This window comes from Lepisma saccharinum, chromosome 2, assembly GCF_977018435.1.
Source record: "Lepisma saccharinum chromosome 2, izLepSacc3.1, whole genome shotgun sequence".
In the NCBI taxonomy this organism is placed as follows: Eukaryota; Metazoa; Arthropoda; class Insecta; order Zygentoma; family Lepismatidae; genus Lepisma; species Lepisma saccharinum.
This window is the reverse complement of record NC_139230.1, coordinates 163,118,535-163,131,929: the sequence shown is the minus strand read 5'-3', so window position 1 is coordinate 163,131,929 and position 13,395 is coordinate 163,118,535. Positions and strand designations below refer to the sequence as shown.

Below are 13,395 nucleotides of genomic sequence, written 5' to 3'. Positions count from 1 at the left end.
GAGCTTTCGGTCAATATGACCGATGCTTCCATCACCCCACGCGTCGATCATGTTTTCAGTCACCCTTTCAGTAAGTTCGATTCAGTGAAAGCTTGTTGCATATAACAATACCCTTTCTGCATTGTTTGGCACATTGTTTCTTCTTATCATTCAATAAACAATTTGCTATCTACTAAAAATTAAAACAAACAAGAACCTGTAAAAGGGGAAACTGACACTTTTTTCCTGTAAAAAAATAGAACAGCCAAATACTTGTATGTTCACTTGACTCCCCAAGCCTTATGCGCATCATTGTTATACTTGTGATCGACAGCTTGCTAGGAGCAACAAAGTGCAAGCCACATGTTTCTGTCATAATTACCAACATGGTGTGATTGGTGTGTGCCATTTTCTGTCAGACTGATGTGGCAGAGAACATGATAATGTCTGCAGTGGTAAGATACAGTGTGATGTTCACTTACTTTCATTACTTCAATTGTAGGAAATGTGTGCTGGATCTCTCTTTGGTGGCATGCACTTGCATGGTGAGCAGCCAATATTTTGACCACTTGAGACATATATAGCTGTCGTTTGATATATAGCTGCCGGAGTATCAAACTGACTTCTTGGCAGTGCTAGAGTCCATATGATGGTAACATTGTGGCTTCTTTACTTTCATTTCATTTGACATGCACACCTATATTGTGAGAGATACTGCATTTGAGAGTAGAAGCATGCAGACACTGCCTCACAAGAAAGGGGTCCAAGTGTGGTTGCCCAATTCTGATTTCTATGTAGTGTGCTAGAGGATATTAAAATATACATACTACAAAATTTGTAGCTGCTATAGACAAAAAACATAGGAGCTATGAGCCTCAAAATATAGACCCTGTGGATATCAACTAGATAGGAACCTGCCTATGTATTGATCAGGCCATCAGCTGAATGTTTTAGACAGACCGGCTTCAGATTTGATCATTCTCTCTTGTTTTGGTGGTGATAGAGCAACTACTTTCTTGACTATCAACTTATGATGGACTTCATTGCGGATGTCACTTTTTCCTACTTGAAACTATGAATCATTGCTAAAACCAGTTTCCTCAACATTAGTGCCTTCTTCATCTATCATAACTCTTTGACAACTTCTTCTTCAAACAGGTGTGTTTTATTCTGTTCAAAAACTACAAGTTCTTTGCTTGTTGCCATTTCCTCCAAAATACTGAAGAAATACACTAACAACTTAACAAACACAGCTTATTTCAGTGTGTGTAATGTGCATAGCAGCTCTCACTTGCATCTAATATGTAACTAACAGAAGTGGTTCCTTATCTTGATTACTTTTCTCCCAATATCTGTGCTCTCCATATGTGCACATCTGTCCCCTCTCCTTATGCCACCTGTAGTCCATAGCATGTCAAATTGGACCACATGTATTTTTTTATGATCTAAAACTCATGTTCTTATGTTCTAAACTTCTATTGTTCAAATATCAGTGAGAATTACATGGACCCTTCCTTGTCAGTGGGTTTCCTGGTTCAAATCCTGACCTAGGCTTGGATGTTTCTTTGTGAATGTCCCTTCCTCAGTTTCATCCAATCACCATTCCTCCTCTTCATCACAGGAACATTTTTAAATCACTGTCCAGCCTTGCATATTAGTTGAGAGAATTCCAAAAATTCTTAAGAAATTATCTCTCTTATATAACTGACTATGTGATATCACTGAATTTGATTCAGAATTATATATCTAGAGGCATGCATACCATATTTTGTTTTTGACAGAAACACGAAATGTGAAATAACACATTTTAGTGTTAATTTTTCACGTTTTTGAAAGGTGTGAGGTGCATTTTGCTACCATGTTTTGTCACTGAATGATGCGAAATGAACTGCAAAATGTGGAATAAACTCTTAAACATGAAATTGGGGGTTTGTTTACAGATGCAACACTTCAGAGGTCTGAATTATCCTGTGAGTTATGCAATTCAAGGAAAATGGATTAATTCTGCTGCAAATATTTTGAGAAGCAAGAATGAACTCCTTTACACAGGAATAAACTTAATATTGTGCTGTTAGTAGAAAAATGCTTATTTTGTGTAATAAGCGTAGTTTTTAAATCAAATCTAGGGTTCTATTCATCATTTTAATTCTGAAATATCATTGTATATACCGCTTTTGATCCCGAAAAATGCCCAGTTTTTATACCACCAAATTCTTGATCTTTTATTCATCATAAATATGTGGCTCTAGGTATATGTTAATTCTAAGAATGGAGAATAATAAAATTATCTTGATAAATTTGTTAAAATTATGCATTTTCATTTTTTGCAGCATGGTTGAGAGGCCGGAGAAAAGTTCCACCAAAAGAGGAGGAAATAATGAAAAACTTATCCATTATGGAAATGAAGAAGAAAAATGCTGCAGAGCTTGAGAAGAAGTATGCTGCTGAAAGAAATCAGTCTGTACAGAAAGAGGTAGGTATTTTAGTCTGTCTGGGTTACAGTTGTCATCTCATTTCAAATTTCTTAAAGTGCATTTGTTTGTTTCAGTTTACATGTTAAGTTGTTAGAAGGAATCTGAATTGGTTTATAAATTAACCATAAAGTAAAGGTAAAGTGTTCCCCTGTGCATAGCACCATGCCATGAAGGCGTATAGGGGGTGTGGGGGTAACGCCCCACACTTTCTTGATCCAGTCGTGAGTGGGGTGATGTGATCAGCATCACGCCCCTGACCACCTTTACCCCCCAGGGTTTCCCCCAGGTACCCATGTTATTCGATGCTGGGTTGGCGCCGGGGCCGCTTCCACCGTTAGAAAAGTTCCCGGATTTGAACCAGCCGGGGATCGAACCCGGGACCTTTAGCATGGTAGTCAGACGCGTTACCAACTGAGCCACCGCGGCCATTCATACTTCATAACCATGTACTTGACAATAACTCAAGTTCTCATGAGAATCACATTTAGATTACATGAGTTCTTGCAGCAAAATATTAAACTTTTAAAAGTAATTGTCAAATGTTTCCCAGCTTTGTTACTATTTTATCTAGTGCTGAGACTGAGGTATTGGCTGATACCAGTGGTAGCAGTATTGAAAAGCATCGGTTGGATTTTATTTGCCAATACCTGCTGATACTTTTCCAGTACTTAGATCAATAATGGAGTCTAATTATCCTAGAAGTTATGTAAAATTTCAAGTTTCCATTGATTTTGTACCAATATTATGTGAAAAAACTATATTTTGTGATTACGTAACTGGTAATTTTTATATTCTGATGTAATTTGTGAATATTTTACAGCAAACCATGGTAAATTCATGCTTATAATTGGAGTAGAATATTCACCAACTAATGTAATGGTCATTTCATGTCAATTCACCCAATAAAGAACTGAAATGTCACCCACTGACATGGATTGATTGGTGTTTTAAGTCCACTTTATGCACAGTAAGGCTAATCGGGACTGGACCTACAGTTTAAAGTGGGATCCGAACCACTTGTGCATCCACCGGGTATTGAACCCGGGACCCCTTGATTACAAGGTGACGACGCTACCACTGCGCCATAGGGGAAGCCCCTCACTGACATGGATTCCAACAAAATTTTTTACACTTGTATGTTGAAAAAATAAATATGCTGACCAAGGCAGTAATTTATTTTATTAAAAACATAAACTAAACGTAACGTTTCAACCTTCTAGCAAGGTCTTCCTCAGACTCTGTATCAAGTACAAAAGTAACAAGATACAAAAACAGGGCATTATATATACACAAGACATTACTCCCTCCAGACAATTAGAAAGTTGTTCTGGAACTTTCTAGCAGGTGGCTTTCACTTGTCAACTGTACTTTCACCTAAAAGGTGATAAAATAATGTTAATGAGTGAAGGACTGAATATAGGTTCTAGCCTAAGCCCAGCATTGGCTGAATTGGTTATGAATGAATGGGAAAAGAAAGTGATAGAAAAAGGAGGTGACAAAATAATTCTGTTTTGCAGATATGTGGACGATTGTTTTGGCATATGGAAGGGAACGAAGAGGCAGCTCGACATTTTTGCCAAAGAAATACAAGATGAAGAAAGAGGGATATTATTGGAACTTGAAATAGAAGAAGAAGACAAGTTAAGCTACCTTGATATATTGATGAAAAGGAAGAGAGGAGAAGAAATTGAAACCGCTTGGCATCAGAAGAAGTGTGCAGCAGGGGTGTTCTGCCACAAAAGAAGTGATGTAAGTGAGGTGACAAAAAGAAATTTCATAAAGAATATGGAGGACAGAATAAAGAAAATATGCACGAAGGAATGTGAAAAAGAAGGCAAAATAAATAGCCTATGGAAACAGCTGGAAACGAATGGTTATGAGAAGCAGGATAGACTGGACATAAACAGAAGAAGGAAGAAAAGAGGAAGGGGAGAATTGGAAGAGAAAGAAAAAGAGAGAAGGTTTGGAATAAGGAATATGGGAAAGACCACAGAAAAGATATGCAAAGTGCTTAAGAAAGCAGGCATTAAAACATACAGGAAGGGAGGGAGAAGCATCTTAGGAATAGCGAAGAATGCAAACAAGAAAAAGGAAAACAGACAAGAGGAAGAGGAAGGGATTATCTACGAAGTAAAATGTAAAGAATGTCAGAGTGTGTACATAGGAGAAATGAAAAAGAGACTGAAAGATAGGTTGAAACAACATAGGGATGATGTGCAGCTTAAGAGAGAGAGAAATGCGATATTTTAACACATGAGAGAAACAGGACATGACATAGAGTGGGAAGAGGCTAAGCAGATAGGAAGGGAGAAGAGAATGCTAGTGAGAAAATGGAAGGAAGCCAAGGAAATAGAGATGAAAGGTGAAGAAGACACAATGAACTGGAATGGGAGACTGAAGTTAAACAAAGAATGGAAGAAGGTGTTAGAAAGAGTGGAAAGGACAAGAGAGAAAGAGGAGAGGAGAAGGAAGAAAATGAAGGAAAAAGAGCGTGAGATAATAAAGCCCAAACACAATTTATATGGAAGTAGATATGTTTAGCCTTTTAGGTGAAAGTACAGTTGACAAGTGAAAGCCACCTGCTAGAAAGTTCCAGAACAACTTTCTAATAGTCTGGAGGGAGTAATGTCTTGTGTATATATAATGCCCTGTTTTTGTATCTTGTTACTTTTGTACTTGATACAGAGTCTGAAGAAGACCTTGCTAGAAGGTTGAAACGTTACGTTTAGTTTATGTTTTTAATAAAATAAATTACTGCCTTGGTCAGCATATTTATTTTTTCATAATCATGGAAACAAGGCTTAATGGTGTTACACTTGTATGTATGTAAGAAACCGTATAAATTTTTTCTTGTCTGGGCCTTATACTTTTACAGTTACAGGAGGTCAAAGTTTTCAGGATTTGCTAATATATGTTGCTCCTGGCTCTTTCTTGCAGGAGTGTAGTACATTAATAAGATAATTATATTTCAGCATGCAACCTTCGTAGCTCCATGACATTTTTTCTGTAAGCCAATCAAAGTGTATAGATTCAAATAAAAGATGCCCAAAGAGTTACATGTTTTTTCCGTTGTTACAAAAAATTATCAGGATCACTAGAAAAACTGATAAATAGGTACTCAACAAGAGAGTACACAGATATCAACAAAGAATAACTATTGAAATATCTCACAAGATGCATGGGATAGTAATCACAAAATAACTGAAACTAAAAGCAGATAGAGCCATGCACTGGATGTGTCCATGTAAGGGTAGGAAAAATTATGAACGCTTAAAGCCAGTCAAACAGTGGCTGCAACTTGCAGGACCCTGGAAAAAAAATAACCATTAATAACATGTGGAGGGTTACCTCATGAATTTAATTTAGTGTAAATAGATTAACACTGTTGCTGCAAATAACAGCATACTTTTCTTAAAATCGTAAGTGTTAAGAAATTAGAGTGAGAAGGTTTTTAGAATAGATATAGATATGATCAATGGTATGGGAGCAGTGATGATTAAACATTTAAAAATAAGTTTGTTTCATAGTAACATAGTTTTTTCATGATCATTACAAGACCAGAGGAAGATATTATTTCTTTTTTATACTTGCAATATAGCACTTATGAGACAAGCGTGGGGTGTTTTTTTCCAAAATAAACATGACTCAAATCCCCAACCTCATGATTTGAAACTGCCGTATGCTATCATTGAAGATTTAACAAATGCTGAAAATAGTGAAATACAGTCTCAGTTGCTTTGTTAGTTATTTTACATGGCATAGTCCATATCAATTCAGGCAGGAGGTTACCTTCATAGTCTCAAATGTTATTGAATTAAACATATGTTAAAATCCAGGACAAAGTAAGAAACCTGTATTTTTTGTTTTGTCCGAAAAAAATTGCTGGCCCGAGATACAGGCTGCCAAAGATGGCACCTCGGGCATCATTTCTCATGTGTGATTTTCAGCAAAATATTAAAATGCTCTATCTCTGGAACGGTTCAAGATATTTTGTTGCTGTTTTTTTATTTGAAAGAGAATAATTTTCTGATTAAAATGATAACCTAACCTCCATTTGGAAATATGTGTCCAAGTTCTCTTGATGTAGCCTTCTGATTTTCTTTTGAAAAATCAAAAATATTTTTTTTTAAAAAAATGCCAATCCCTAAAATTTTGTAATTTTTTTATTATTGATCAGTACCATACAGTACTACATTCCCTGAAAAAGAGAACTCCCGCTTTTGAGTTTAACAGGTTTTATAAACAATTGCAAATTTTGTCATACATTATACCAGTTTCCATTTCCACATTCTCACATATTGGTCTCATGAAATCAAAATCTAGTCTTATTTGACATGGCATTCTTCATAAAGATAAGTAACAAGACATCTTTCAAAAGATATTAAAGCTTCCAAAATATATGTGCAAGTTCCAAAACATATTACAGGTTCCAAAGCTTACTTCTGTGCACTCTGCTTAGAACTGAAATTAGCAATTCAATGAACTAAAAATTTGTTCAACTGCATCAGTATCTTCCTTTGATATTGAGTGATGCCTTCCTGTTGAACCAATAGGAACTGGGGCACCCGTAATCTTTAAAACATCACAAATTAGAAGTGAGCACTGGTGGTGATGTTGCTGTCTTGCAGCTGGAAATCTATATCCAGCAGCCTGTCCATGTGGTAGCATAAAGTTCACGACGATTTCATTTAACTCACAACTGATATCTATAACCTCTGCAATCCACCAGTCACAGTCATACACACAGGCCACAAACATCCCTCTGTAGGTTGTGAATCTGAATATTCTCCTGCCGTTTCTGAGATCTTGGTTGGACAAATGAAATTTCTTCTTTCTTGCTCTTTAAAGTTCGTGCAATATAGGTTCGCCCATCACTGCGAGTCCAGACATGTGTCTTCGGAATTCTTTTCACAGGGGTAGTTTGGTTGGACCATCCTTCTATTTTCTGCTGTCGGAATTTTTCAACTTCCTCTTTGGGCAACTGGATGAGGGCTGTTGATGTGTATGACTTCACCACTCTTGTAAAGTCCTCGGCATTCTGAATTGCAGCTGTACTTGGGCTGGAAAGATTATGCTTTGTAGCATGGTGCTTCAGTAGGCCTCCTACACCAACGGAAGGCCCATTCCCATGACCAGTATCACTGTATACCCACTCCATTGACACAAGCGACTTAGTCAATTCAAACAGTTGGTAACGATTTTTGTGACTAGGGCCACCATCAGAAATAATGATGATCTTTCCTGCCTGTGATTGCAGCTGTTGTTGAATTTTGCGTATTGCCAACAATGCATGTGCTGAGTCATGTCCTCTGCCATCACTTATAACTCCAACACTTGTGGTCTTGTTTTGAAAATATGTGACTCCTGTAAAAATTTAAACTTGGTCATTACTCCAGTGATACCCTTGTACTTCTTGTGGCAGAATCACATACCAGTTCTCAGCAAAATCACAGTGAAGCACTAAACATAGTTGTTCAGCCTCTACACGTCCCTTCACTTCTGCAATGTGTTGTTGTTGCAATTTCTTCAGATGTTGGTGTGTTACTGCTTTCACTGTCCATTTTAGTTCATTGTATTGCTAATTTCAGTTCTAAGCAGAGTACACAGAAGTGGTATGCTTTGGAACCTGTAATATAGAACTTGGTCAAATATTTTGGAACCTTTAATATGTTTTGAAAGCTGTGTTTGTTACTTATCTTTATGAAGAATTAAAATGCCATGTCAAATAATACTAGATTTTGATTTCATGAGACCAATATGTAAGAATGTGGTAATGGAAACTGGTTTAATGTATGGCAAAATTTGCAATTGTTTATAAAACCTGTTAAACTCAAAAGTGGAAGTTCTCTTTTTCAGAGAATGTAGTACTGTATGGTACTGATCAACAGTAAAAAAATCAATTTTTTTTGGGATTGGCATTTTTGAAAAAAAAATGATTTTTTTTTGCTTTAGGTACATTCATATATAAGCATAAAATCAAAATTTGTTATTTACTTACGTACAGTGAATATATACTTGTCAAAGACAACATTTCGGTGGCAACTGCCCCCCTCTTCAGGTCAAGAAGTTGGCTTTACGGAAATCCACAAAGCTTCGTCATTTACGTGGACAGGTACATTCTTTTTGTGTTGTGTTATTTGAACTGTTAGTGATTTATTGTTGGTTTTGGTGTGTAAAATGTCAGAGGCCAAGTGCCAAGAAAAGTGTTCAAGTTCAGATTGTTATTCCCAAGTTCGAGTTTCTAATAGTATCTAACAGTAGCGGCGATTAGGAGGGGGCAAGGGGGGCAGTTGCCCACTATTTTTTGCCACTTTTGCCCCCACACTATGCTAAATCTTGTCTACAAAGGGAAATATACTGTCTTTGCCCCACCCCAGTTTTGGCACCTTGCCCCCCCCCCCCTTGTTTTGGAACCCAATCACCGCCACTGGCTATCTAAAGTATTGTCAAACAGGATTGCAAAATATTTTTTCCCTCATTCCTCATACCTATTAAAGATATTTTGCAATGAAACTTGGTGGACACATTACGTATAGACCATAGTATTTTTCAAGGTAGATTATAATCAGGTTCCTACATCCAGGGCTGGTCCAGAGGGCCCCAGAGTTACCAAAATGGATGTTTCGAAAGGAAATTTCCCAAATTATCCCCGATTTCCCTTTCCTCATACTTGATGTACACACATGTGCGTGGTACCATTTGAAAGCCTGTTCTATTCTGAAGAGAAAGACATATGAACCATGATACTCAGATGAATTATGCTGAAGCAGTAGCTACTTAAAAATATTACTATGCAAACTCAGAAAAAAAATATGCAGAGCGAGGAAGGATTTTGTCAGAAAATTACACTGGGAAGGGGTTAATTACTATTGACTTCAGTTGCTGCTTGCATCGCCACTTTCCTTTACCTTACCTTCCCCCATTACACTCCTTTTAAATCTATGCTTTAGTCTGCATATCCTAATGAGTTTTGGGTTAAATGTCAATATTTCTACTTTTTTAGCCATTGCAGTTAATGTCTTTTGAATTTTATGAATGAACATTTGAGTAAACTATGTATTTAAGAAATTTACCTAGTGTTTGGTGGTTTTACATATATGTTCCTTACAATACCAAAATTGGCTGTCTATTCATTATCTAGGGATTCCAGTGGCCAACCATTCTGCGAACTACCCACACACTTTACACCCCTAGTACCTAGCATACACTTACAACCTATAGGGCTCACTCAATGATGCCTTAAAGAGAGAGTTTTATGCACAATTTATTTACACTCTTCTCCCCTTCTCTGCATATACAAGGCCCCAGTACAGATTCAGTACATAACGCTCTAGGTTGCCTTTTGCGAACCTCAGAATTCCTTGGTAACATGTCACAGTTGTGTGCGTTAAAAACCACACAGCACTAGTGATGAATAAGTTCTCTCAGATTATTAATCTAGTGAGTTTTGGAAAAGGAAAAAGTTTCCAAGCTTCCAAGAAATAACATCTCACTCATCTCCTGGAGCTGTTTGTGGCAGTTCAGCCCTTGAAGACGAGAGTGATGTCAGATTTTTAAAACTCAGAAAATATTTTGGAATTCACCTGTTTGAAAGTTTGAGAGCATCTATTTTCATCAGATTTTGCAGTATTCTCTATGAGTAGTGATAGTAGCAACAATATGTGTATGAATTTTTACATTTTAGTACATCACTGAATTATTATTTGTTATTATTATTTTACAGCTTGAGAAATTAGAATCATTTCCTAAATATGATGACTATGAAATTATGCCTGGTAAACCACAAGACAAGAAAGTTTAGCAGAGTTCTACATCAAATTTAATTTTGCAACTCAAAGCTCCTACTGTGAAAAGTAGTTATGAACTTTTAATTTATGTTTTATAAAGTAGAATTGAAGGTCCCATGAAAATATCCATGTGATTTGTTATTGTGGATTTAAGAAAAACTGAGCTTTCTGTATGCTATGTAAAAGAAATTATTTGTAAGTTCCAAATTTTTGTTACGGCTACAATTAGGTAAACAATGAAAGTCCCAAGAAATTTCCAGTTATAACATTTTTAGAAAAGAAACAAATGGTGCATGGATTCAGGACATGCAAATATAAATATATATGTAGATATTGTTACATTTAATACAGATAAATTTATGTTATATGTTGTATGTTATAAAGTAGAAGATCCCAGATTTCAGCATTTTTACTATTTGTCTTTTCATTCACTTGCTTCTAACCAATCAGACATGTTAATCATACTCAAAAATAGAAATTGAATTTTAAGTTTAAGTGACATCTTAAGTTCAGAATATGTAATATACAAATTACCATTGAAATTTAAGTTTTATGACATTTAAGCTGATCTGTATGAAATACAGAAAAATCCGACTTTTCAGAATGACAAAATTTTTGTACAGGATCTTTGTTCCTGTAGCACTTTGGAGTGTATTGAACTTTAAGAAATTTGTACTTGTTTGAACAATAGGTTAAATAACTATGGACAGCAATCCAATTTATAAATTTTCCTTGTACATGAGTAGAATAATTATTTACCAGTAATTAATTAATTACCAGTACATGCATAATGTGTAACATGAAGAAATTGCTTTATGTGATTACTTGAATTTGAATGGAAGTGACATACACATAATATTTAAATTGACAATCTTTTTGATTTTGTTTGTTAAATTTGGTGGAGCCTACATCATTAATAACATTAGTAATTGGTTTTCCTGGCAAAAAGTACCCAATTGATGTACATTGCACAGTGGTTCAGATCCCACTTTAAATTGTATGTTCGGTCCTGATTAGCCAATCTGTGCATAAAGTTGACTTAAAACAAAAACTCAAAATTTACTTCTGGCAAAAAGTTTGTCGAAGTTTGTTTTAAGTCCATTTTATGCTCAGATTGGCCAATCAAGACTGGACATACGATTTAATAGGGATGGGCCGATATGAAATTTTGGCTGATACCGATACAGTACCAATATAAAATTTACCGATACCGATAACCAATATTCTACCGATTCGATATAAAATTAGAAATGGTCCTTGAAGACCCTGAAATTTTCATTGATCTCCGTAATAAATGTGTGTTTTGAGCTGATTGCAATGCAAAAGAAGTTGAATATTTAGACATTTACTTTTTCAGAAAGTAGGCATGGAGATTATCCATAAAAATTACAACAAAATGGCATAATTTTGCACTAAATTATAAGATATTTATCTATATATTGGATCGGTAAAATAATCGGTAGAGTACCGATTAATCGGTCCCATCCCTACGATTTAATGATAATATATGTGTACAAAATTGAAAGAACAGCCTCAACTCTTATAAAAGAAAGTGATATTGAATTGAAAACACTGCAACATCAATGGAACAACTGAATGTACGAATGAGAGCTATACAGCTGCCAAGGACATCAGCACCAAAAGGATAACAAGCCACCAGTCTTTAAGGAACTAACATAGTGTTTTGCTTTGTGGTCATTTGATCTCAGAAAATCATTTGTTGGCAATATAGAGCTCCCAAGGACCAGCTTCCATGCTGGAAAATTATTCCAAAAGTATACCTTTCCTCCATTAATGCATATTGGTTTGCTTGTTTTTGTTTTTGTTGTGGTTATCATTAGATCTAAAACAAATATAAAGAGAAAAGGAACAAATAAGGTCATTGTTTTCTGTAAGTGATAGCAAAGTGTTATCTTTGTTATACATCCATTTTCTACATCTCTACATTAATCGTGATGGTGGGAATAAGTGGTGAATGGGTAAAACACATGATGGGACAAAGTCAAAACACACCCATGTCTTATCGCTAATTCCAACCTACAACCCTAAGGGCCGGTTTTTCAATGTGCGATTAAAGTTCAGGTTGGGCAGAAAACTAGGGGTTACTGCAATTTTGTTTTTTTCCATCTGCGGTCAACTCCTCAACTGGAGGTTAAGTGACTGTGAACTTGCTCCGTGCTTCATCCGGAGGTCAGTGAGATGGCTGGTAGCTTCGAGCAAACATGGCTGCCTCATTGGAAGATTGATCTTCACCAGACAATTTCTCAGGCACATTGAACGAGAAATAATCCAATAAAAAGTTACGTTGGTGTAAAAGTAAACTTGTTGTGCTTGGCGGAGTTCAAATGAAGTGCGTAGTAACAGGTAAAGCAAAGGAAATAGTCGCCAGACTTGAATTTGTGAACCCACACCAAAGACATCTGTCCTATCGTGAAGCCTTTACCTAAGTGGCAAGTTGGTGTAGTGGATAAGGGTGGTAGCTTCAGTAGGGTGGTAGCTTCAGTTGGGTGTTCTATTCTATGTCACGAGTTCGAAACCTGCTGCTGACTGTTTTTTTTTGCTTGAGTTTTGTCTTCAGGCTACTTTATGCACAGCTAGACTAATTGAGACAGGCCTACAGTTTAAAGCTCCCCCCCCAAATCTGTTCTTCCCTCATCCAAGAAATTGCATGAATTTCAAATTCTGGACTTTGTAATGGACCTGTATTAGTTTTACTTGTAACAAAAGTCTCCTATAATGTATTATATTGTAGTTGTCATGAAATTTCTTGTAGGACACATGTAAATTACACCTTCTTGGTGGATACATGATCCTTTCAGCTCCTCTTTCTGGATGGCTTTGGGTATAAACAGAAGACTTGTGCTGTCCTGAGATTGGCAGTTTATTGTCTTCAATTTTTCATATAATACTTTCCACTCTGAGTTCTTCCATATTGTTGCCCTTATCACATACTGCTGGAAGACTTTCATTCTTCTCTAAGGGCATTCCAGCAGAACAAATGAACTGTACATTCTGTCATTAAAGTGGAGTCCAAACTCTTGTGCAATGTGCTTTAACAAGGAATCAAACAACAGCATTAGCCACTAGAGTATCAGGTAATCCCTGAGTTTAGCTTGGAATTGCTGTGCACTTAATTTGTGACTGGAAATTTTATA

At 36.2% G+C, this 13,395-nt stretch overlaps 1 protein-coding gene across 1 annotated transcript in view; it reads left to right on the top strand.

The window, feature by feature from the left end:
- Positions 1-12,508, top strand: part of LOC145984162 (uncharacterized) — a 28,305-nt gene extending 15,797 nt beyond the window's left edge. The window contains exons 3-4 of the mRNA XM_083117649.1: positions 2,310-2,452; positions 10,177-12,508. Coding sequence (XP_082973775.1) covers positions 2,310-2,452; positions 10,177-10,254 — 221 coding nt within the window. The 3' untranslated portion in view covers positions 10,255-12,508. The remainder of the gene's footprint in view (positions 1-2,309; positions 2,453-10,176) is intronic.
- Positions 12,509-13,395: the final 887 nt, after the last annotated feature.